General features: G+C 51.2%; 1 protein-coding gene across 2 annotated transcripts; it reads left to right on the forward strand.

The window, feature by feature from the left end:
• Positions 1-3,526: 3,526 nt before the first annotated feature.
• KIF18B (kinesin family member 18B) lies at positions 3,527-24,939 on the forward strand. Of its 2 annotated transcripts, none has more exons than XM_047758639.1 (16): positions 3,527-3,647; positions 13,053-13,379; positions 14,051-14,208; positions 14,806-14,910; positions 15,108-15,218; positions 15,300-15,497; positions 15,652-15,828; positions 16,439-16,513; positions 16,678-16,781; positions 17,474-17,618; positions 17,952-18,079; positions 21,199-21,404; positions 21,666-22,191; positions 23,416-23,505; positions 23,993-24,096; positions 24,329-24,939. In XM_047758639.1, the coding sequence occupies exons 2-16, from the start codon at positions 13,061-13,063 to the stop codon at positions 24,433-24,435; spliced, it is 2,553 nt and encodes an 850-aa protein (XP_047614595.1). In that variant the 5' UTR covers positions 3,527-3,647; positions 13,053-13,060; the 3' UTR covers positions 24,436-24,939. The 2 variants fall into 2 exon arrangements, with proteins under 2 accessions (XP_047614595.1, XP_047614594.1); XM_047758638.1 differs by having other exon boundaries at positions 3,528-3,647; positions 17,447-17,618.
• Positions 24,940-26,062: the final 1,123 nt, after the last annotated feature.

Here is a 26,062-nt window from a genome sequence, read left to right on the forward strand (position 1 = left end):
ATGGCCATCATTAATAAGTCTACAAATAACAAATGCTGGAGAGGATGTAGAGAAAATGGTACCCTCCTTCACTGTGGGTGGGAATGTAAACTGGTACAACCACTACGGAAACGGCATGGAGGTTCCTCAGAAAACTGAATATAGAACTAGCATATGACCCAGCAATCCCACTCCTAGCACATATCCAGACAAAACCTCCATTCAAAAAGATACACGCACCCCTATGTTCACTGCAGCACTATTCACGAGACCCAAGACACGGAAACAACCTAAATGTCCATCACAGAAGAATGGATTAAGAAGATGTGGTACATATACACCACAGAATACTACTCAGAACAAAACAATGCCATTTGCAGCAACATGGATGGAATTAGAAATTCTCATACTCGGCGATTTAAGTCAGAAAGAGAAAGACAAATACCATAATACCACTTATATCTGGAATCTAATATATGGCACAAATGAACCTATCTACAGAACAGAAACAAACTCATGGACATAGAGAAGAGACTTGTGGTTGCCAAGCGGGAGGGGGAGGGAGTGGGAGGGACTGGGAGTTTGGAGTTAGCAGATGCAAACTATATTGCATTTGCAGTGGAGAAGCAATGAGGTCTTGCTGTATAGCACTGGAAACTCAATCCAAACACTTGTGATGGAACACGACGGAAGATATTATCAGAAAAAGACTGTGTGTGTGTATATATGGATGACCGTGTCACTTTGTGGTACAACAGAAATTATCAGCCAGATACCTTAAAACAGTAAATACTGCTTTCTTACCTCTCACTCTGACCTGGCCATTGCGCTCCTCTGAAACGCCACCTATGACCTTGTTGAAAAACCAAGCGGATCCTTTTCAGTGTTCACTGTGCTTGGTTTCTGCGCTAGGATAGACCTGGAAGTCTGGTTCAAGTTTTAAGATGGCAAAAATGATCTCCTGGACTTGGTTCAAGGTCCTTTTAGAATTGGTCAAATCCAAAGCAGTAAATGCTACATCCTGGCACAAAGGATGTGTAGTGATAAGGGTGCAGGTGAGTGGACATGCCTCCTCCCAGCCTCCATTGAGCACCCAGGGGTGGGAGACTTGCCAGTTGTAGATAGTATGACATCCACAAACTTACAAGAGCACAGAGCCTGTTGCCTTTCACATCCCCAGCTGTATCATCCCAGAAACATCTTCTGCTGCCAGAAAAGCAAAACTCCTGCAGCCAGTCCTCATGCCCAGGTTCTGGGCCTTGACGTTCTTGCTAGGCCAGTACTAGGCTGATCTCCCCTTGCAGCATCTGTGGTGGAGGGTCCAAGGATATTCCACTGATGTCCACGAAGGTGTGCCTGACCAGGCCCCACCAAGGTCTCTCAGTATCACTGGGCTTGGTTGACTCTCTCACCTGCAAAATTCTTTCCCCTTGGCCCCTGAGACCCAAAAGACGGCTCCCGTTGCCAAACAAGCTCCACATCTCCTTCAGGCCTCAGCTCGTGTGTCACTTCCTCTGCATGTTCTCATTATGTCCCTCTTAGTCCTCATTTAATCAGCTGATTTCTCCCGTAGACTGCAAGCTCTATGAGATTAAGAGGAAGGTGTTTATTACTCACCACCCTATCTTCTGAGCCCACTTGTCTCATATCAGTAAATATTTGTTGAATGAACAAATTAGAAGAGCACTTATTTCCATTGCATTGACTGTCTGCAAGCTGCATTACCTACATTATTTCTAATCTTTGTAACAAGCTAAGTATTAGTTTATCCTCTATTTTATGACTGTGAAAACTAAGGCTCTGAAAGGCTGACTTGGTCATAATTATCAAGCAAGTATCCCCTGTCCACTGCCCACAGTTGGGTCAGCCTCTGTTCCTTGGCTCTCAGTGACTCACCTCACCTTCTCCAGCTACTTGTCAGAGCCAGAACAGAACCAGGACAAGACTTGGCTTACAGGGAACAAGAGGTACTTACTCCACCAGTGGCTTCTGGGGAAGCCAAGCCTTCAACCACACTCCAAACCTCTGTTTAAAAGGCACATTCCTTTGAGGTGGGAGGACATCCTTAAGCTGGAAGCTGTTCTTTTAAGAGCTCTATTTCTCTTGGGTAGTGGAGATGGCACGAATACCCTGGTTTTCTTGTAGCTTTACAATAACGGCATCTTTGCAGAGTTCTCTCATTTTATTGTCACCAAACCAGCAGTGCTGGCCCACTGTATAGAGGGACATGGAGGTCCAGGTAGGTGAATAGAATTTAGGCCAAATCAATCAGGTATTAAATCATGACTCTACTCTCTCTCTCTCTCTCTTTTTTTTTTTTTTTTAAGGCTGCTCTTGCAGCATGGGGAAGTCCCCAGACTAGGGGGTCAAATCAAAGCTGCAGCTGTCAGCCTATGTCACAGCCACAGCAATGTGGGGTCTGAGCCATGTCTTCCACCTGCACCACAGCTTACGGCAACATCAGATCCTTAACCCACTGAGCGAGGCCAGAGATCGAACCTTCGTCCTCATGGATACTAGTTGGCTCTGTAACCTGCTGAGCCACAACAGGAACTCCAACTCTACTATCTTGATGGCAGACCTGCCAGGGAAAGTTGCCTCCTGCTTTCTTGCATGCCTCAGACCTGCTTATTGTCCCAGTGTGGGGACAGATCAGATTAATGAAAGTGGTGAGCCACTGGCTCCTGGAGCCATTCCTGTTTCATTCCAAACAGACTCATAGAACGTGGTCCCCTTGCGTACTCTGGGGGGTGGGAGGGTTTTTCATCCATGCTCTCCTGGTGAGAGGAAGGGCAGCATATTTGCCCCATTTTATACATGAGGAAACTGACCCCCAGGGAACAGAAGTAACTTCCACAGTCTCAGCACTAATTACTGGTTCAGCTGCTAGTGACTGGAATTAGGCCTGATTCCAGTGCAAGGGTCTCCCTTTGACTTCCACAACCTGTGATGTCGGGGGTCAGCATGAGGGTGGCCCACCAGAATCCAAGCAGCAGGCAGCTGTGGAGAATGGAGACGCCGCTGCCCAGCAGTGCCTCGAGGGGCCACAATCCGTCCATGATCTTCCTGGCACTGCCAAAGCGGGTGCCACTCCCTGCCTCCGCCGGCTTTTCCACATCAAGCCTAGAAATGCATTCTTGGGATGGTCTTGGACCGTTAGAAACGCTGGATAGTGGCTGAAAAATCCCTTCTTGGACAAGGGGACGCCAACTTAGCCCACAGAAAAAGTAGGTTTGAAAATGTGTTTGATGTCTGCTGGCTGCATTTGGTGATGAATACAGTTCCAGGGACAACAGAGACAGGCCGTAAAAGTCCCCTTCACCGTACCTCAACCCCATACGGGTTTCTGTCAGTCAGTCTGGTTCGTCCAACCTCAAGCCTCCAGCAAGCAGGAAGGGGAAGTGCGCAAGCGCACTGCTGACACCGCCCGCCACCTCGGAGCTGTATTTTGTTACTTAGGAAACAGCCAATCAGCGATCTGGACAATGACCAATGGGAAGCGCGGATGAGCCGACCCGACTAATTTGAACACGCGGCGCGGGCCGGAGGTTGGCGCGGGTGGAGTGCGTGGGGCGAGGGGGGTGTCTCTCTGCGGTGATCCGGGTTCCTGTCTGCTGCGGCGGGACCCGGCAGCGAGCGGCGACACCAGCGACGGGGAACAACGAAGGGTAAGCGATGGCCCACAGCGGAGCCGGCCCCGCGGGCTCCTTCGCTCAGGTCTGGATGCACCGACCCAGCTGCTGGAGGCGGAAGTCGGAGTTCGGTCTCTTTTGTGCGGGACACCGAGGTGCCGATTTGAGAACCGAGCAGGTCCTGGGTGGTCCCCTCCGAACAAGGCGGGGGCGGGGGGGGGGGAGCTTCCGTCCGGGGAGCAAGGCGCTTCTTCCCACATCTGCACGGGAGAGCGAGACCCTCTGCTCATTTGTACAGAACTGGGCTCTCACTTCTGCACTGGGGCCCAGCCCTGGGTACATCCGCTCTGGAAAAGGTTTCTCTCGCTGACACGAAAGGAAGAATTGGGTTTTTGTACTCTAGAACAGGAAATCTACGACTCTGTACATCTGTATGGAGTAGCTAAGAGCCTCTCTGCACATCTGTGCAGAGCTATACCAGGGGCTGTAACTTCGTTACTGGGGCACCCAGTAAATATTTGACTGAATAAAAGAAAGGAATGAAAGAACATCTGCCTGACAAAATACTAGGCCTTCTGCTACAGCTCCTAAGATGCCTTTCCTCTTAGCTTTGAACGTTTAAGGTACTGAAGTGACATGGAAAAGATAAGCCTGGTCAGCATGATGGTAAACAGGGGATTTTACTGCAGACATTGGTTCTTCTGGCAATGTGGGAAAATGCCCTATGTCATATCAATTCTAATAAGGGCGGCTAATATTTGAGTACTTACCAGGTTGAGTGAACTTATTTACTCCTCACAACAATCCAATGGAATAGATATTAATGTGTACATTTTACAGGTGTGGGAAACAGAGAAGTTAACCCTAAGACAAAAGAAAACATCCACAACATTTTTCTGTATGAGCTTCTCCTGGATGTTACACTGCTTTCTCCAATCTCATCACTATTCTATTTCTGCCATCACCACATTCCATGCTTCCAATAACTACCAACATATCCAGTCCTTTCCTGCCTATTTCATGATTGAACCCCCCGACCCTCAGAGAGATCAATTTGTTGGTCTTTATATTACTCAGCCCAGTCCAATTATACCTTTTTTTTTTTTAAGTATACAAGTAGCATCTTTTTAGAGGTCTTTATAAAAATTGTCTCTATCTGGCCACAAAACAAATTTAAACAATTATCAAACTATCATACAAACTGTTATCTATTTCTACAAGCAATTAAATTTAAAATACAGAAGAGAAATTCCCATCTTGGCGCAGCGGAAACAAGTCTGACTAGGAACCATGAGGTTTCGGGTTCCATTCCTGGCCTTGCTCAGTGCGTTAAGGATCTGGTGTTGCTGTGGCTGTGGTATAAGCCGGCAGAAACAGCTCTGATTAGACCCCTAACTTTGGAATCTACATGTGCCATGGGTGTGGCCCTAAAAAGACAAAAGACAAAATAAATAAAATAAAATACAAAGAAAAAGAAACAAACCCACTTTTTTTTTTTTTTTTGGCTTTTTAGGGCTGCACCCGAGACTTATGGAGGTTCCCAGGCTAGGGATCCAATCAGAGCTACAGTTGCAAGCCTACACCACAGCAACTGGGAGTCCGAGCCTCATCTGCATCCTGTACCACAGCTCAAGGAAACACCAGATCCTTAACCCACTGATCAAGGCCAGGGATTGAACTCGAGTCTGCGTGGATACTAGCTGGGTTTGGTACTGCTGAGCCAAGACGGAAATTCCCCACATTTGGGTATTTTTTAAAAAACCATTTAAATAACTCAGTCAAATAGGCTATCATAATTGTAATTAAAGATTAGCATGGAACAATGATAATGCTATTTATAAAACCTGGGGGAATGCAGTTAAAGAATACTTAGAGGGAAATTTGTAGACCTAAATGTTTACATTAGAACATTTTAAGCTGAAAGTGAGGCAAATATCCAACTTTAGTAAGATGGAACAACAGAATAAATGCATAGAAAACAAAAGGAGCTAGCAGAAATTATGAAATAGAATTTTACTATATAGTAAATGTGAATGTATAGTAAATAGAAATGATTATCTTAGCCAAAGGCTGTATCTTTGAAAAGACAAAAAAAAAAGTGCCAAACCTCCAGTAACATCAAAGAAACATAGAAAAATGACCTTAGGAATGAAAATAGGGACATAACTTTGGTTACTGAACGACTGAAAGAAACAGAAAGACTTGGAGTTCCCGTTGTGGCTCAGTGGTTAATGAATCTGACTAGGAACCATGAGGTTTCGGGTTCGATCCCTGGCCTTGCTCAGTGGGTTAAGGATCTGGCATTGCCGTGAGCTGTGGTGTAGGTTACAGACGAGGCTTGGATCCCGAGTTGCTGTGGCTCTGGCGTAGGCTGGCGGCTGCAGCTCTGGTTGGACCCCTAGCCTGGGAACCTCCATATGCCGTGGGAGCGGCCCAAGAAATGGCAAATAGAAAAAAAAAAAAGAAAGAAAGAAACAGAAAGACTTCAATGCGAACTCTTTGACGATGCTTTTGAGCAATTTTCTAAGAAAAACAACTTACCAAAACTGATTCAAGAAGTCATGCAAATTTTGAACAAACCTAGAACTACTAAGGAAATTTTAATTAGCTTAAAATCTACCTTCATACACATCAAAAAACCCCATCAAACTCCACCAGAAAAAGCAAAAAAAAAAAAAAAAATTAAGGCAATCTCTTTTATAAATGTAGTTGTAAAAATCTTAGATAAAATGTTAGCACTCAGAAACCAACAATGTATAGAAATACATTATAAGCAATTTGGTTTATCCCAGGAATGTGAGAAGAGTCTAACATTAGAAGATCTATGAATATAATGTACACATTTACAGATTAAAGGGGAAGATATATCCCATTAAGTACAGAAGTAGATTCAATAAAGTTTAATAATGATTTATGATTTTTTTAAACTAGAAATAGAGGTAAATTTGCTTAAACCAACAGAGCAAAGGGGGTTCCTGTTATGACGCAGTGGAAACAAATCCAACTAGTATCCATGAGGCTGCAGATGCGGTTCGGATCCCATGTTGCTGTGGCTGTGGTATAGGCTGGTGGTGGCTATGGCTCTGTTTCGACCCCTAGCCTGGGAACTTCCATATGCCACAGGTTCAGCCCTAAAAAGTTAAAATAAAAATTTCTTGAAAAGAGTGAAATAATTAGAGCATTCTCTATCAAATCAGGTACGAAACAAGATTGCTCACTATTGCTGCTTTCAATATTGTACCTGAGATCCTAGCCAGCACTGTAAGACAAGAAAAATAAATAAAAATGATCAGGAAGGAATAAACAAAACTATGGTTAGTTATAGCCTTATGATTGTCCATTTAAAAAACAAAAGAAAACAGCTCCTTCATCTGCACAACCACCCATGGAAAGAAACAACCACCTTTGGATGTTTTTCTGTGAACACTAAGGTGAGGGCAAGTTGGAGGTGCAAAAGCCCAGGTACACGGCAGAGTAGTCTGGGATGAAGAGCAGAGCCTATGGTGACAGTCAGAACAAAGTCACTTTCTGGTCTTGCTACTTACTATCCATGTGACAATTTCCTTCCTGAGCCTTTGTAGAGTAGGGATGTAACAATTGTATCAATAACTACAGAATGAGATTGTTGCAAAAGTTCAATGAAAACTTATAATAGTAAGTTATAAACACTTCTAATGTAACTCACATAAACACTTACAATAGTTGTTATAATGCCTGATAGATAGTAAGTGCTCGATAAATGTTTGCTATCACTGTAAGTATTTTTAGGTTTTTGGAGTCAGACTGGTTTTCTCTGGCCTTTATTCCTTCATAGGACAAATATTATACAGCGTCTACTGCATGCTGGATCTGGTGCCTAGGCATCTGGGCTGCACAGACTACATCAGAAGAGGGTCCTTATGATATAAGAGGGTCCTGCTCTCTTGGAGTTTAAGGACAAGAAACACTGTGTGAGACTTGTGAAGGAGCAATGATGGGGACAACAGCAACCCCTATAAAAGCACAAAACATCCAGGGCTAAGCACTTTCTAGCTCCCGATGTCTGCAGGCAGATCCCCTCAAGTCCTCAGAAATTCTTCTCCAGGGGTTTCTGCCTGTGAGGGTGGGCAGAGGAGGCCACCCTGAAAACAACTGAATCTTCCCAGCCCCAGCTCGGCAGCGAACTAGCCTCTGGGTTTTAATGAGCTGCCCCAGGTTAGAAACAGGACGTGATTGTGGCTGGCTCAGAACCCTGAAGATCTTATTAAAGAATCATCTCCCTTGTACTTTGGGCTGAAATGCTCTTTCCAACAGAGGATCAAAGCAAACTTGACAAACGTTCTCTCATTAATCTCCCATCCCCCTGGGGCAGGAGCAGATCGGTTGCTGTTCTCTCCGGCTCTCAAAGGGAGAAGCTGATATGCCTTCCATGTGGGGTGGCTGGTGGAAAGACCTCCCCGCCAGTCACATGCAAAGCAGAGACCAGGACCCAGGTGTCCTAGCTGTGGCCTTGCCAAGTGTCACCCTACCCCTCCCTACCTCCCACCCCGCGCCCCCAGCAGAGTCTCAGGAAGAAGGAAAACATCTCATTAGGCAAACAGGCCGCCTCACTGGCCCTCAGGAGGGGGAGAGGAGAGAACTGCAAAGGTTATGCGTACTCCGCTGCCCGTGCCCTTTTTAATTTCCTGCTTAGAATGTTAGGCTGCTGTGTGGCTCCTCCTCAGCCAAAACCCTCTCCGTGGGGAGCTGGGACTGCCATTTAAGACAGCCAGTGTAGACTCAGACGATGGGGCCAGGCACCCTCTGCCTGCACTTTCCTGGTCACAAGAGTGGGGTTCCCTGGGGGTGGGAATGCAAGGATGGGAGGCAGGAATTCTGCATGTTGAAAATTAGGTCCAGTCCATTTATCCGAAAGTGTTTGCAGAGGACATAATGCCCGTTACATAAAAGGGACTATAATTATTATATGAACATAAGGGACTATTACAACAATGTGACCATGAGAGCGTAATATATAACGTCATTCGAAGGCAGTATAGCAGGCTCTGTGGTCAGACTGCCCCGGCTGGACCTGGGCTTCATCACTTACGGCCATTGGGGATCTTGGGCAAGTTGCTTCACACCCTCTGTCTCAATTTTCTTGCTGAAAAATGAGTATGATAACAGTATCTGTCTTGTGGGATTGCGAGGGAGTTGAGAGGAGATGAAGCTGTGAACAGTCTGTGGCAGAGTGGGGCACTTACCTGTTATGTTTATTATTATGGCCGTCTGATTGCTGGGACAGAGAGAGAATTCATTACACACACGTACAAAGATGATTATTGGTTCATAGCTTTTCTTGCGTAGGAAAGAAAGTAAGACGTTCAGGGGTGGGGGACGGGAGTTTGACATCAGCCCAATCTTCCCAAGGAAAACGTAAGTCATTTGCTGGAGTACTAGGTAGAACTCCCACGTTTCTTTGCTGAATGACCTCGGTGATTGGGATCCATCAGTGGGACCTCGTCTTTCCCAGGAAAGCATGCATCTATTCATATCCCCCAGGAACAGCTCCTATTTCTTACTCCTGTTAATATATTGCTAGACTTGGGTTGAACTTTTCTCGGATATCCATGCCGCCTGCATTCAGAAATTCCATCTCAACCTTTGGGAGGCTGGCTTGAAGGAGAAATGAAAAAAGCACAGAGAGGAGTTCCTGTCATGGCTCCGTGGTAACAAACCCGACTGGTATCCATAAGGATACAGGTTCGATCCCTGGCCCCACTCAAATCCAGTGTTGCCGTGAGCTGTGGTGTAGGTCGAAGACACAGCTCAGATCCGGCATTGCTGTGGCTGTGGCCTAGGCTGGCAGCTGTAGCTCTGATTCCACCCCTAACCTGGGAACTTCCAGATGCTGTGGGTGCGGCCCTAAAAAGAAGAAGAAAAAAAAAAAGAGTTATGGTGATGGCGCAGGGGAAATGAATCCGCCTAGGAACCAGGAGGTTGCAGGCTTGATCCCTGGCCTCGCTCAGTGGGTTAAGGATCTGGTGTTGCCGTGAGATGTGGTGTAGGTCACAGATGTCTCTGATCTGGCGTTGCTGTGGCTGCGGCTGGCAGCTGCAGCTCCGATTCAACCCCTAACCTGGGCACTTCCATGTGCCCTGGGTGCGGCCCTTAAAAAAAAAAAAAGGGGGAACATAGGGACATCTAATGGGAGTTCAAGAGGAACAGGTAAGGAAGCTTTTGGAATTACTAGCAGGACATTAGGAAATCTATCATGTCACCCTCTACATTAACAGACTAAATGAGAAACACTGTGTGAACATCTCAGCAAGTGCCAAAAAAGCATTTGACAAAATTTAGCACCCATTCCTCATGGGTAGTGGAGGGTGGGGAGCTAAATATAGAAGAGCTAAGAAAAGAAAGGAGCTATCATTATTTGCAAACTATATCATCATTTAAGTGAAAAATCTAAGAGAATCGATGACAATCTATTAGAACTAATAAGGGAGTTCAACAATGTGGCCAGACACAAGATCTGCATACAGAAATGAGTAGCTGTCCCATGTTCTGGCAAAATGAATTAGAAAACGTAATTTTAAAAAGACCCTATTTACAACACAACAAAGATTCTACAGTAACTAGAAATAAACCTATCAAGAAATATACAAAACCCATGCAAGGAAAACTAAAATTTTACTGAAGATTATAAACCTGGAAATAATCAAAAGAGATACCAAGTTCCTTGTTGGGAAGACTTTGATACTGTGAAGATGCCATTTCTCAGAGTTCCCGTTGTGGTACAGTGGAAACGAATCCAACTAGTAACGATGAGGTTGTGGGTTTGATCCCTGGCCTCACTCAGTGGGTTCAGGGTCTGGTGTGGCTGTGGCTGTGGCCGGCAGCTGTAGCTCTGGTTAGACCCCTAGCCTAGGAACCTCCATATGCCTCAGGTGGGGCCCTAAAAAGACAAAAGACCAAAAAAAAAAAAAAGATGCCAATTCTCATATTAACCTATAAATTGAAAATATTCTCAATTAAAATCTTAGCAGGATTTTTCATAGAACTTCATAAGCTGACTTGAAAATCATATGCAAGACAAGATGACCAAGAATAGCCAAGAAAAAGAATAATGAGGTGACATATTATAAAACCACAGTAGTTACAGCAGTGAGTTACTGGAAAAACAATAGACAGAACAGAATGGAGACTCCAGAAACAAATTCATGTTTATATGCGAATTTCATGTTGAATGTGACTTTAAAAAAGATTTTTTTCCGAAGTTCCTGTCATGGCTCAGTGGTTAACGCATCCGACTAGGAACCATGAGGTTGCAGGTTCGATCCCTGGCCTTGCTCAGTGGGTTAAGGATCCGGCGTTGCTGTGAGCTGTGGTGTGTAGGTCACAGACGCAGCTCAGATCCCGAGTTGCTGTGGCTCTGGTGTAGGCCAGTGGCTACAGCTCCAATTCGACCTCTAGCCTGGGAACCTCAAGCGGCCCTAGAAATGGCAAAAAGACAAAAAAAAAAAAGTTTTTTTTCCTGGCTGCACCTGTGACATAGGGAAACCTCCAGGCCTGGGATCAAATCCTAGCCACAGTAGGGACAATGCTGAATCCTTAATTTCTAGGCCTCCAGGGAACTCCAAATGTGGCCTTTAAATTAGTGGAGAATGAATGCACTATTTAATAAATGATCTTGAGATAACTGCTTATCTTTGGGAAAAAAAGATATTTAGAAATATGCTCATACCATGCACACACACACATACAAATACATTCCATCTGGATAAAGATCTAAATGTAAGAAAGGAAAAGCATTAGGAATATATGAAAAGTATTTTATTACTTTGGGAAAGGAATGTCTGTTTTTTTTCCTTTGGCCACACCTGTGGCATACAGAAGTTCCTGGTCCAGGGATTGAACCCAGGGCACAGCAGTGACCCAAGCCGCTGATGTGACACTGCCAGATCCTTAACCTGTTGCACAAGAGAACTCTGGAAGTAATGTCTTCTTAACATGCCATAAAAACCAGAAAGGAAAAGACTGCCACATTTGACCGTATCAGGAGATGCTGAAAGAGCATTACATAAAATTCTAGCTATTCCTGACGACAGCTCTGAGTAAAATAAGAACAGATGAAATTACTAATATGAGAGTGATTCTTTGTCCAAAACTCACGTCTATTTTTTAAATTAAATTAAATTAATTTTTTTTTTTTTTGCTTTTTAGGGCTGCACCCTCAGCATATGGAAGTTCCCCAGCTAGGGGTCAAATCAGGGCTATGGCCACCTGCCTACACCACAGTCACAGCAAGGCAGGATCCGAGCCACATCAGCAAACTACACCACAGTTCACGGCAATGCCGGATCTCTGACCCACTAAACGAGGCCAGGAATCAAACCTGCATCCACATGTATACTAGACAGATTTGCTTCCGCTGTGCCACACAGGAACTCCCAAAACTCATATCTAAATAGTGAAGCACTAAAGCCATTTCCATTAATATCAAGAACAAGACAGAGATGGCCTTTTCATCATTATAATTCAACATTGTCTTGGAAGTGCTAGGGAATGCAATAAACGACAAATGAAATATTTGGTATAAGTATGGAGAAGAAAAAGTAAAAAAATTACTTTCTGATACATAATTGTATACTCAGGAAACTCAATAAGCTCTAATTAAAAAAAAAAAAAAATTGCAGAGTTCCTGTCCCGGCTCAGTGGTAACAAACCCGACTAGTATCCATGAGGATGCAGGTTCAATCCCTGGCCTCACTCATTGGGTCAGGGATCCGGCGTTGCCGTGAGCTGTGGTACAGGTCACAGACATGGCTCTGATCTGGCATTGCTATGGCTATGGCATAGGCCAGCAGCTACAGGTCCCATTCAACCCCTAGCCTGGGAACATCCATGTGCTGCAGCAGCCCTAAAAAGACAAAACATCCATCCGTGCAGCCCTAAAAAGACATATATATATATAATATGTAAATTTAATATCATTCAAATTGTAATCACAAGTGTTTTTTGGGGGGGTTCTGAGTTGGGGATAGACTTGATAAATTTTTCTTAAATTCAAATGAAATAAATGACTTGGAAATAGCCAAGAAAATCATGAAAAAGAAAGCTAGGGTGGGTAGCCGGGGGTCTTGTCTTGCTAGATAAAAAGGAACTGGAAGGGAATGGAGTGAAAACAGGGTGGCATTTGGCACAGGAAGAGACAAATTCGTGGAACTTAATGGAAAGCCCAGCAAGAGGCCTCCAGAAAAAAATCCAGTCATTTGGTTACCACAAAATTGGTGTTTCAAGTGAGAAAGAGATATTTGTTAATAATTGGTGTTGGCGGCCATATTTTTATTCTCCTGAGGTAGGACATGGTGATGAGCTGTTGGGGAGGAGGTAGGAGAAGGCCCCCGAATGCTAGGCTGAGGGGCTACCTGGTCAGGCCTGGGTCAGATTGGCCCTCATCTCCATCATGTCTCTGCCCAGGGGTTGCCATGGTGATGGCGGTGGAGGACAGCATGGTACAGGTCGTGGTGCGGGTGCGACCCCCCACCCTGAGGGAGCTGGAGAGTCAGCGGCGGCCTGTGGTTCAGGTGGTGGATGAGCGGGTGCTGGTGTTCGACCCTGAGGAGACCGACGGGGGCTTCCTTGGCCTGAAATGGGGCAGCACCCACGAGGGCCCCAAGAAGAAAGGCAAAGACCTGACGTTTGTCTTCGACCGCGTCTTTGGCGAGGCAGCCACCCAGCAGGATGTGTTCCAGCACACCACCCACGGCATTCTGGACAGCTTCCTGCAGGGCTACAACTGCTCTGGTGAGCCCGCCTCCCCCTCAGCCGTGTGCTCTGTGGGTCCCCCACTCATCCTCCTGTGCGTGGGCTGGGCCCTGGGACACGATGACAGATGAGACAGACAAGTTTCCTGTCCTCTTGACGCTTACAGTCTGGGGGGGGGGAGAGAAGACACATCACAAAATCACACCCACACGTGTGTGGCTGTAAACTGAGGTAAGTGGTAGGAGAGAAAGAATTGTGGACCTTCCACGGAGGAAGCACCCAGGCTGGAACAGTCTTCCCTGAGGAAGGGCATCATGGGGACCCCTTTGCCCTCGAACCCACCGGCCTGTAGAGGGACCGGGAGTGGACATGGAAAACACAACAGCTGTGGACACGGGCATGCCGGTGGGTGGGAGCAGGGGAGCCGTGCACGTGGAAGGCAAGGGAAGGGCTTGTGGAGGAAGGAAGGGCTGACCAGGTAGAAATACACTGGGGGAAGGAGTTCCCTGGTGGGTTAGTGGTGAGGACTTGGTCCTTTCAAGTGGTTAGGCTTGGTGCTTGGTGTCGGGGTTCAACTCCTGGTCTGGGAACTGAGATCCCACATCAAGCCGCTCCAGGCTGTGGCCAAAAGCAAAGACGTACCATGGGAAACCCCGGAGAAGGCCGATCTGCCCCTGCTGTCACCCAAGACCCTACTCTGTCCTCTGCAGTGTTTGCCTATGGGGCCACCGGGGCCGGGAAGACACACACCATGCTGGGAAGCGAGGGGGACCCCGGCATCATGTACCTGACCACCATGGAACTGTACAGAAGGCTCGAGGCCCGGAGGGAGGAGAAGCGATTCGAGGTGCTCATCAGCTACCAGGAGGTAGGGCAGCCCCATCCCTGTTCTCACGCCCACCTGAGGGGGGAGTGGGTGGGGGAGGGAGCAGGTGAGGGAGAGGGTGCTGGGGAGCAGGCAGATGGAGGCCCAGAGGGCAGACCCAGCTCCAGGAAAGACGACGCAGGAGTTCCCGTTATGGTAACACACCCAACTAATATCCATGAGGACAAGGGTTCGATCCCAGGCCTCGCTCAGTGGGTTAAGGGTCTGGCATTGCCGTGAGCTGTGGTGTGGGTCACAGACACAGCTCGGATCCCGCGTTGCTGTGGCTGTGGTGTAGACCGGCAGCTGTAGCTCTGATTTGACCCCTAGCCTGGGAACCTCCGTATGTTGCATGTATGGCCCTAAAAAAGCAAAAAAGAAGGAAAGGAGGGAATGAAGACAGGAAAGAAAGAAAAAAGACTATGCAGACTGACCCTGCCCGTCCTGCTCATCACATGACACCATCCTACGAAGCGCCACTCGCCACTCAGGACTTGACAGGCCTCCCTGGCCCAGCAGCTCAGCCCTCCCCAGCCTCTGGGGGAGAGGCCTCCTCCCCGGCCTCTCCCTCAGGTCCCTCCTGGGCTTCCTGTCTCCTAGGTGTACAACGAGCAGATCCACGACCTCCTGGAGCCCAAGGGACCCCTTGCCATCCGTGAGGACCCCGACAAGGGGGTGGTGGTGCAAGGACTTTCCTTCCACCAGGTGCGGGATTGGGCTCAGGGTGGGAGGGGCCCGCAGCCCCTCTGGTCTCTGGGGACCCCTCACCAGGCTGTTTGGGGATGCCAGGGGGTGGGGGTGGCAGCACGCAGGTGACACTGGTTCTGAAGAGCAGCCCTTCTGTGGGGGGCAAGTGCCAGTTGGGGAGACCACAGCCCCTCGCCTGCGCATCTCCTCTGTAGCCGACCTCGGCCGAGCAGCTGCTGGGGATGCTGACCAGGGGGAACCGGAACCGCACGCAGCACCCCACTGACGCCAACGCCACGTCCTCCCGCTCCCACGCCATCTTCCAGGTGAGGAGGGCTCCGGCCCGAGCCTGGAGCTGGAGCTCCTGACCTCCAGCACCCCCCTCACCCCTGTCATCTGCCCCCCAGATCTTCGTGAAGCAGCACGACCGGGTCCCCGGTCTGACCCAAGCCCTCCGGGTGGCCAAGATGAGCTTGATTGACCTGGCCGGCTCAGAGCGCGCATCCAGCACCCACGCCAAGGGGGAGCGGCTGCGGGAGGGAGCCAACATCAACCGCTCGCTGCTGGCCCTCATCAACGTCCTCAATGCCCTGGCCGATGCAAAGGTAGACGTGCCCAGAGCCAGGGTCCTCCCCTGGACGGGCGCCGCAGTGCCCCAGCCAAGGGCCTCTCCCTCCAGCCCCAGGCCAAAAGCGGCCGAGTCTAGCCTGGGTCTGTCTGGTCCAAGCACCTCGCTCCATGCCCACCTGCTGTCCCCAGGGCCGCAAGTCTCACGTGCCCTACCGGGACAGCAAGCTAACCCGCCTGCTCAAGGACTCCATCGGGGGCAACTGCCGGACGGTCATGATTGCCGCCATCAGCCCCTCCAGCCTGGCCTATGAAGACACTTACAACACCCTTAAGTACGCCGACCGGGCCAAGGAGATCAAACTCTCGGTGCGTGCCCACTGGGATGGCCGGCCTGGAGCTGGGGCGTGGGGGTGCCAGGGTGTCCCCCCAACCCCGGGCTAGAGGGAGGAGGTGACAGGACTCGCGAGCTCCCGCCGGTACCTGGAGCAAGCATTCCTGCAAGGCCGAGGGAAGAAGTGACACAGTCTTTGTCCTTAAAATATCACAGCACAGGGATGATCGAGGCAGCATCGTCTCAAGAGGGAGGCAACAGAAGAGGGTGGCTGAGTGTTGATCTTTGTCAGACTAGTGTTTAGCAGTATTTTTGGCAAAACAGCATAAACACCAACACATAAAACAGATAAAAGCAGGTTTGCTCCGGTTGGCCCCGTCTCCTCCAGGGAGCCCCCAGGCTCCTGGAGCTGCTGCTGCAACACCCCTGGCCTGATGAATATCAGACAGGGAGCCAGAGGTCTTGGGTTCAAAAGCTCCCTCCTGGCTGTGTTAGGCGGGCCACTGGCCTCCTTGTGTCCGCTGTCGTGCGGGTGAGCTGCGGGAACATAGGGAGGCGCCTAGCACAGAGTCTGACCTTTGGAAATGGAAACCAAAAGCTGCTATGAATGAACAAACAGACCTCTCCCCTGTGCCCCTATCTCAGCTGAAGAGCAACGTGATCAGCCTGGACTGTCACATCAGCCAGTACGCCACCATCTGCCAGCAGCTCCAGGCTGAGGTGAGGAGCCTTCCTGGGGAGCCTGGCCGGGAGGTGGGGTGCCCAGGCTCGGGAGCAGGAGAGAGTGAGAGGTGGGAGCACTGGGGTGCGGCCAGGGCTCTCTGCCTGACCCTCACCTCCTGTGCTCACCAGGGGCTCTGATGGGCTGCGCTGCTTTGTTCCAGGTGGCCGCCCTGAGGGAGAAGCTCCGAACATATGAGGCAGCAGCCCAGGCCCCGCAGCAAGACCCCCCACCATCCCCCAAGTTGGGCCCTGGTCCGCACCAACTGTGAGTTCCGCCACCCTTACCAGCCCCCAGCCTTTCCCCAGCCTATGCAGGGCTGGGACTTTTGCTTCTGTTCTGGCAGCAGGGGTAAGGGGTTCCTACTCAGTGCCCAGCACAGATTGTCACCTAGAATGTCCTGTGTCAAAGGACTGAATCACAGCCAAGCCCATGTAAGCAGAATCTACTATTCTAAAGAAGGTGCAGGAGTTCCCGTTGTGGCTCAGCCGATTAGGAACCCGACTGGCATTCACGAGGATGCTGGTGTGATCCCTGGCCTCACTCAGTGGGTTAAAGATCCAGTGTTGCTACATGCTGGGGCGTAGGTTGCAGATGCAGCTCGGATCTGGCATTGCCGTGGCTGTGGCATAGGCCGGCAGCTACAGCTCTGATTCCACCCCTAGCCCGGAAACTTCCATATGCTGCAGGTACAGCCCTAAAAAGACCAAAAAAAAAAAAAAGGAAGTTGCATTTAAGGGGTGGATGTCATTGTTTCCTAAAGCAGAAAATCCCTGACTCCTCCTCCCACCCTCAGCTACTGCCCACTTGTCACCCAAGCATCCACCCCATACCACCTGGAGCCACAGAGACCCTGCCCCCTCCCTGCTTTTGTCACCTGCCCCTGCTCCCCCCACCCCTCAAACCTCTCGTTTCTTCCTTCGCCTTCCCAGCTGCCCCTCACCTTCCTGCCTTCCCAGCCAGCCCTGCACCCCAGAGCTCCACCCAGGGTCACCAGTCCTTCAAGAGGGGACCCTGGGGACAGAGGCCCAGGTGGCAAAGGTCGTGGAAGGGAACACTTCAGAGCAGCCCCCAAAGGACAAGGAGGAAGGCCCGGCTGCAGAGGTAGGACTTGGAGCTGGTAAAATATTGGAAGAAGTGGCCCCTCAATGCCCAGGGTCCCTTCAGCCCGGGGGTTCTCTACCCGGATGTCCTACATCTCAGTCATTAGGAGACTTTCAGATCCTGTGCAGAAAGAACTGTCAGATCCTGCGTGTTGGGAAGTGGGGAGGTGGGTGTTACCAGAAGGGGAGCAGGGAGGGAGAGAGAAATGCCCCACCAGGACCTCACCGTCCCAGGAGCTGTTATTCCCACTCCTGGAGGAGAGACAGATTTTAGCAGCTGCGTAAAGAGGGAAGCCGTCCTGGGCCCTCTACCTGTGACTCCTTTCCTCTCTAGGTTCCAATCCAGGTGCCAGAGCAGAACCTCAGACACCCGTCGCCAGGGTCCCCTGACCTGACCCTGCAGCCCAAGCCAGTCGTGGGCCACCTGCCACCACAGAGCCTGAGTGGGGACCGTTCTGAACGGTGGGTATCCCCTTGCTCCTCTCCGGGCTCCAAGGTGGGGGTGGGGAGATGGGTTCCAGGCCTCCCGCGGTGGGAGCTGGTGTCAAGTTCATGACCAAAGGCCTGTTTCTCCTCTAGTTCAAGAGGCAAGTCTTTTTTTTTCATCAACCCCCCTTACCTGCTTTCAGCAATTTGATATTACCGCCTATTCTGTTTGCCTGTCATCATCTCTGTTTATTACTCGTGTACCTGGCAGCCCAACAGGAGGGAAGCAGAACACCAAATTCCATCCAGACAGCTGGCAAGTGCTGGGTGAGAGCAGGGCAGCCCAGGCTAAGGCTTGGCTTTCGGGTCTGAGGGTCAGGCTGCCTGGGCTCAGCAAGGAGGCGGCAGCCAAGAGAAGTTGGGTGAAGACAGAGGAAGGGACCGCCTTCCTGAATCAGGTGTTCGGCCGGCGTCTTCATTGACAGATTGACTGTGGCTATTTCTTCTCAGAAGTAAATACAAACCACCAGGCAGAGCCAGGGGGAAATGGCTTTTGGACTATTCTTTCTGTGTTTGATAGAGAAGTGCTACTAGTATTTCTTTCCCTTGGCCCCCGGAACATAAATCCCCTGCCACTTAGCTTTGCTGCTGCCAAACCTACACCTCCCTCCCCAGCACGCTTCACGCTAGGCAGTGTATTTAAAGCTTCCGGACAGAAGGGCCTGTTTAATTTTATTTCTTGTTGGGGAGTGTCTGTTCCCGACTCAGCAAAAATGCTGCAGCCGGAATAATCAGTGGCTCATTATCTGTCTCCTGCTGCCGACTCCCCAGGGCCCTAGAGCGGCAGGGATGCGCTGGGGGGATGTCCCCTTGGCCCCCAGGAAACAACCACGGGCTGCCACTGATGACTCAGGGTCTCTCTGCCTGGAGTCCCCCATTGCGAGGAGAGAGGACTCCAGGTTTCTTGTTTCTGCTTTACCTCTGGTTTTGCGGTCTCTGGTGGGTTGCTTCAGCCTTGGCTACAATTGGCGCATCAGGGTCCTTATTCTCCCTCCTTCTTAGAGCTAATAGTAGATATTAACCAGATGTGATCCCAAGTATCAGGGGCTGCAGAACATTCTAGATCACCTCCATACTCGGAAACACCCCAACCACCAGATAATCGAAAATAATTTCGCTTTGGCTTTAGAATTAAGAATCTTAGACCACCAAAGCACTGAGGAGATCTTAGATTTTCCACTTCAGTGGTTTTTCAGCATTTTTTCCAGCGGCAAAGCCCTTTTTTCAAATGAAATCTTATGCCAAGGTCTAATATGTAGAACAGATAGAGCAGAGCTGCTCCACTGAATACGTCCTCTGATGGGTTTCTTGAAACCTAAATTGAAAACCCGTGACATAGACCAACTCCCCACATGCCAGGGCCACACAGCAGGAGGGACAGGGCCAGACCTGGGTCATCTGACATCCAGGCCAGTGCGTTTCTCCCCAGATGCCCACTTTTCTCAGGAGTCTAATTTTCAGCTAATGTGCAGCTCAGGCAGATATAGAATGAGTTTCTGCTGTGTCCTTTTTAATTTATATCCTGCCTTCTTTCAAAAAGGCCTTGAGGCTGCTTTATCAAATGAGTTTGGGTTCCCTGAGCCCACACGGAGGGCAGAGGAGGGGGGCTCCAAGATGTCCAGGCAGGGAGGGCTACCCAAGGATACATGATTGGCCATGCATAATCATCCCCACTAAGATAATTGTGTTTATCCTCTTATCATAGGTGTGCCCCACAGAAAGAAAATTTGCTTTATTAGAATCTAAATTTACAGCATCGATAATCACATTACCCTCGTAATTTCCTTTAAATAGCCCCTCGGTGCCTGAGAAGTAGGCATTAATAGACACATACTCTTTCAGGATCCCAATCATTAAATAGAAAGCACAGAGTGAATGCATATTTGAGGGTCTCCTCAGAACCAAGATCAACATGGCCTCTCTTATTCAATCTCTTCTTATCCTAACAAGGTGGGCAGTGTTATTATTATATAGAAAACAACGGTTCACTAACCTTGTAGTACTGGGTATGTGCCAAGTACCCTTTGAACACTTTATGTATAAAATAACCCATTTCATCTTCCCAACAAGCCTATGAGATGACTTCAGGTGTTGTCATTTTAGGGACACTGAGGCTAAGCAGTGACCCAAGATCATGCAACTGGGAAGTACTGGAGCCAGGCTTGGAGCTGATAGTCTGACTTGAGCCTGGCTCTCGGGGAAATGGACTTGCTCAAGATCACAGTGCTAGGGGGTTCCCTTCGTGGCCCAGCAGAAACAAATCTGACTAGAATCCATGGGGACACAGGTTCGATCCATGGTGTTGCTCAGCGGGCCAGGGATCCGGTGCTGCCATGAGCTCTGGTGTATGCTGCAGACGCGGCTCCAATCCCACTGTGGCTGTGGCTGTGGCGCAGGCCAGCAGCTATGGCTCCGATGAGGTCCCTAGCCTGGGAACTTACATATGCCACAGGTGCAGCCCTAAAAAAAGCAAAAAAGGGAGTTCCCATTGTGGTACAGCAGAAATCAAATCTGACTAGTAACCATGAGGTGGCAGGTTCGATCCCTGGCCTTGCTCAGTGGGTTAAGGATCCGGTGTTGCCATGAGTGTGGTGTAGGTCGAAGATGCGGCTGGGATCCTGCGTTGTCGTGTGACGTAGGCTGGTAGCTGTAGCTCCGATTTGACCCCTAGCCTGGGGAACCTCCATGTGCTGCGGGTGCGGCCCAAAAAGGAAAAAAAAAAAAAAAAAAGATCACAGCACTAGTAGGTGGCAGACCTGAGGGGAAACTCAGACCTTCCAAGTTCAAGGCCACTTAGAGCTCTTTCCCCACTTGCCAGGTAGTGTCTTTGTCAGGGGAGATGTTTAGTAGGTGAAGCCTCCCACCATTACCTGCTGTCATCTCTGCTGGGCTTGGACCTCAGCAAGGGCGTGGCAGGGCCGGAGCCAGCTGGGAGGGTGATGGGGCGGGCGGCCAGCCAGTCAGGGCAAGGAGGGGGCAGCGGGGGCCAACGAAGTGCACTGCTCTCCACACCTGGAGTGATGGGCCAGGTACACGGCTGAGAGGCCCTGGCGAGTGGTCTGAAGCTGGGCGGGGATCCCTTCCCTCTGTTCCAGGTTGGCCCTGAGGGTGCTGTGCCTGGCCCAACGTCAGTATTCCCTGCTCCAAGCAGCCAACCTCCTGACCCCCGACATGATCGCAGAGTTTGAGACCCTGCAGCGGCTGGTGCAAGAGGAAAACAAGGAGCCTGGAGGAGAGGCCTCTGGGGAGCCTGGCCCGGCCAGGGGGGCACCTCTGGCTCAGGAATTCAGTTTAGTATCCAGTGAGTCTCAGCCCTGCTCTGCCTCTGCCTCTGCCTCCTGGTACCAAGGGATAGCTGGGGCCTCAGATGCTGGCTTATGGTTGGGTAGGAGGCTGGTCCCCTGGGGTCAGGGACTTCTATGCAGACAGCCCCAGGAGTCAGACCTGAGGAGTCCAGGGTGCCCACCTGTCTCTGTATCTCTCTCCCCAAATTCTACAAAGTCTCCTTCCTTCTGGCCAATCCCTGATCTCCCCTCGGCACCCACCCTCCTTCTCTCCCCAGAGTCTCCAGGATACTCTGGCCCCGTGACCCGGACCATGGCAAGGCAACTCAGCGGTCTCATACACACTCTGGGCGTCCCGCCTGGGCCGGACCGCACCCCAGCCCAGGCGTCCCAGCAGCCCAGAGAGAAGAAGAGGAGGAGACTGAGTCCCTTGGAGCCAGACAGCCCTCCAGCCCCAAAGCCTGGGACCAAGCGCCAGCGCCAGTCCCTCCTGCCCTGCCTGAGGAGGGGGTCCCTGCCTGAGGCTCGGCCTCCCTGCGGGCCCGCCACCCCCCCGAGGGGGAAGGTCTCCTCCCCCCGCCCTTCCCCTCGCTTCTGCCCAGCCACAGTCATCAAGAGCCGGGTGCCCCTGGGCCCCTCCGCCTTGCAGAACTGCTCCACCCCTCTGGCCCTGCCGGCGCGGGACCTCAATGCCACCTTTGACCTCTCCGAGGAGCCCCCCTCAAAGCTGGATTTCCACCAATGCCAGGGCTGGGACAGTGTCCCCCAGGACCTGAACAGGCTGGATCAGCCCTTCATTCCCAGGTGGGTCTCCAGGCCTCCCAGCAGGGGGTCAGAAGTCAGCGAGGGGCAGTGGTGCCACCAAGGGGAACAGGACACAGGCCTAGTCTCGGAGTCGGGACACTGCACCTCTTGCCTTTAGTCTGGCCAGCATCCAGGCCCAGGCGAGCAGAACCTGCACTTTCTGTGGACACTCTGCTTCTCTCAAGGGGCCCTGCCTTCCTGTCTGTATGTTAAAGCCGCCAGCTCTGTGCTCGTTTGTGACATGCTCTCAGTAGCTCACAGGCCACCCCCCTCCCATCCCCATCCCCACGGGGAGGGTCAGCAGGGAGCACCCAGCCTGCTCTAGTCTTCTGCATCACTCAGGCCTGGTCTGATTTCTGTGTGCCACAGAGAAAAAACTGTTTCTGTCACTTCCACCCCCAGATTTTACCCTCCAGCCCAGCACCTGGAACTGGGAAGGGGATCCCAAGAAAACTTAATTCAGCATTTTTCAGTGAGAAGATGAAGCACTCACCTTCACCTTTTTATCTTTCTTTATTTTTTTGCTTTTTAGGGCTGAACGTGAAGCATGTGGAATTTCCCAGGCCAGGGGTCCAATCGGAGCTACAGCTGCCGGCCTACACTATAGCCACAGCAACACGGGATCTGAGCTGTGTCTGCAACCCACACCACAGCTCACAGCAACGCCAGATCCTTAACCCACTGAGCAAGGCCAGGGATCGAACCTGCATCCTCATGGATCCTAGTCGGGTTCGTTTCCGCTGTGCCACGACAAGAATGCCTCACCTTCGCCTTCTGCGCACATGGCAGGGTCGGTGAACAGGGACTGGCTCAGGACAGTCCAAGGCTGAGAACAAGTGACAGGCTGACCTGGACCCGGGAGGCCGAGGGTGGCGGGCTGCGCACTGGCCCCCGTCCCCGCCCTCCCACAGCCCGAACCCTGGCTCAGGAACAAGCTCGGAGCCAGGCTGGTGGAAGGGTGACATTGTTTGAACTCCAGTTCCCTGGATGTGCCAGGAACTGACATCTGGATGTTCTCCAGGCAGGCCTGTCACTCAGCTGTCAGCCCAGGCCGAGCGAGGTGGGGAGAGGGAGCCACCTCTTAGCGGGAAGAAACCGCAGAGGTCCTCCTACCCGACCTCCCTGCCCTGCAGGCCGGGCGCCGGGGAGGGGAGGGGAGGGGAGGGGCTGGCACCCTCTCCTCTTCCCTTCTGATCGGCCGCCTTCCCGTCTGCCCCCCCGCAGTGGCCCCATGCCCCTGTTCACCATGAAGGGCCCCAAGCCAACATCTTCCTTCCCCAGGACCTCGGCCCGCAAGAAGAGGCGCGTCCTGAGGTGAGGCTGGGGAGGGGCGGGCGCAGGCAGAGAGCTCTCCCCAGGCCGAGTACAGGCCTTCCGTGCCTCTATGGACCCCTCGGAGCCAGGGCTGGGTGGGTCATGTCTTGTGACCAGGGCCCGTGTCTGCGTGTCTGACTGAGTTCCCTGGGTTCTTGCTGTTACAGGAGTACACTAGAGGGGAAGGGTCTCTCCCTCCTTTGGCAAAGGCCCCAGGCCCCTTCTCTGGAAGGGAGACCTTCAGGGTTCACTGGGTCATCCAAGGAGTGGACTACCCACCCCCTCACCCCCACTTCCCTCCTCAGCCCCACTCAGCTCCCCTCCCCTTGCCCCCTCCCAGCCTCAGGTCTGGCCTCGGGAGCTCCTGTTGGCGCTCAGCCTCCCCTGCTACCGAGGCTCCGTGTCGAGCTCGGCCCCACACCCGCAGCCGGTAGTCCAGAGGCACGGCTGTGACCCTCCCACCCTCTTTGTTCCTTCCCTCCCACAGTTCCTCCGTCTCCCGATCGCTGGGAGTGGCTCCGGGCCGCAGCCGCATCGCCCGCCTCCCCAGCAGCACCTTGAAGAGGCCAGCGGGACCCCTGGCTGTCCCAGGTGACTGATGTTTGGGGCTGGGATGGTCCAGGCCATAGTGGCCAATAAAACAGGAAGTAGGATGGGACAGGGTGGGCCAAGGCCCCAGGGAGAGGAGGGCCTCTGGTCCTTCCAAGCATCTCAGGGACCCTGATGGGAGAGGGGGGGTGCTGGGCTGGGGGAGGGGAACAGTGGGACCCAGCCTCTCTTTTCTCCTTCCTTCCTGCCTCCCCGGACACCGACCGGCCTGCAGAGCCCCCCTCCAGTCCCCACTGCCTTGGCCACCAGAGGAGCCAGAAGGAACTGATGGGGGTTGGGGGAACGATGTCAGCTGGCAGCTGCTCCGCCAAGGTGTCCTGACCTCCAGGCCCCTCTTGGTCCTGGGAGCTGCCTGCACCAGGAGCCCGGAACTGCCTTCCTCGGCTCAGAGCAATTAATGCCAACGCCCTCTTCCTTTATTAACCTTCTTCCCCCAGCCATGCATTCTGCTCCTCAGCCTCTTTATTAGTCTCTGTTACACTCGGCTTCTCGGCATGTATGTATTCATTTGTGAGTGTTAACGTGTTGCTATTTTAGAGGGTGCTACCACGGTCCCCCTCTAGCTTATAATGCCCTCTGTGCAGGAAGGGGGCTTGTGGGGGCTTTCTTGCCCAAAACGATGATGGTGCCTTGACTTCTAAGTGAAGATAGTTTATTGTTTTCGCCTATTGTACACAGAATACACACTCAGCATAAAGAGAAGTGTAAAGAAGAAAGGGCAATTTAGCCTTAATGCTACCATCCAGACGTAAGAGCTGTTAATACTTAGGTTTATATCTTCTGATCCTTTATTTCTGTATATATACATATATATGTGTGGGTAGATATAGGTATATTTTTTATTATAATTAATAAACCATCTCCATCCTTGGTGTGTGTCTCTCTCTGTACACCAAATAGGAGAGCAACACCTTCCCACTTTTCAAGACCTCAAGAAACTTCTTTTATTTATTTTCCGCACCTGCGGCATGCGGAAGTTCCCAGGCCAGAGATCGAACCCAGGCCACAGCAGTGACCTGAGCCTCTGCAGTGACAGTGTTGGATCCTTAACCCCCTAAGCCACACAGAAATGCCCAAGAAACTTTTTTTTTTTTTTCTTTTTAGGGCAGCACCCACAGCATATGGAAGTTCCCAGGCTAGGGGTCCAATCAGAGCTGCAGCTGTCAGCCTACACCACAACCACAGCAATGCGGGATCCTTAACCCACTGAGTGGGGCCAGGGATCAAGCCTGCGTCCTCATGGATACTAGCTGGGTGTCTTACCACTGAGCCAGAAGAACTCCAAGCAACTCTGAGTGTAAAAAATAAGTTCCCTCTCTGCCTCCTCCTGCAGCCTTAGCGGTGGGCCCTGCCCCTTTCTCTGCACCCCCATCCTAAGGGCCTCTGCTCCTTAGCCCTTAGCAGGTGAAGAAGTTATCACACCTGGAGGCCCGTTCTGGCTTCCTACAGCTGGGGACTGGGTTGCCGGGAGCCCTGCCATCAGGAATAGCACCGCAGTGGGCTGCAAGCCTTCGGTAAGTCTCCAGGTTGAGCCATCACCTCCTTGAACCCACCGCAGTCTTGCTCCCACCTGCGCAGAAAGCTCCGCTCCCCGCTCCATCCTCTTCACTCGACTTTCGACCTTTGGAGGCAGAGTGAGGAAGTAGACAGAAAGGTCAACAAAAGATGCCCGGAGTTAGAGGGCAGGGGGCAGCGTCTGGGTTCAGACGAGGGTCTGAGTCTATGCCTGACACCAAGCTGCTTCCCTTTAGAAGTGAACTGGCACCACTTCTATCCGTGTGCCCAGGGTCTCCTCCTCTCCAATTAGTCTTAATGAGTTTTTTATTCCCCTGATTCCGTGATGCCCACAGAAGCGGCCACAGTCTCACATCCGTAGCCCCCAGCAGCCTGATGTGGTGCCTTGACCTTGGGAGGACTCGCTGCACACTGGTTGGATTCAAGTCGAATA

The sequence above is a fragment of the Phacochoerus africanus genome, chromosome 14, assembly GCF_016906955.1.
Source record: "Phacochoerus africanus isolate WHEZ1 chromosome 14, ROS_Pafr_v1, whole genome shotgun sequence".
Classification (NCBI taxonomy): Eukaryota; Metazoa; Chordata; class Mammalia; order Artiodactyla; family Suidae; genus Phacochoerus; species Phacochoerus africanus.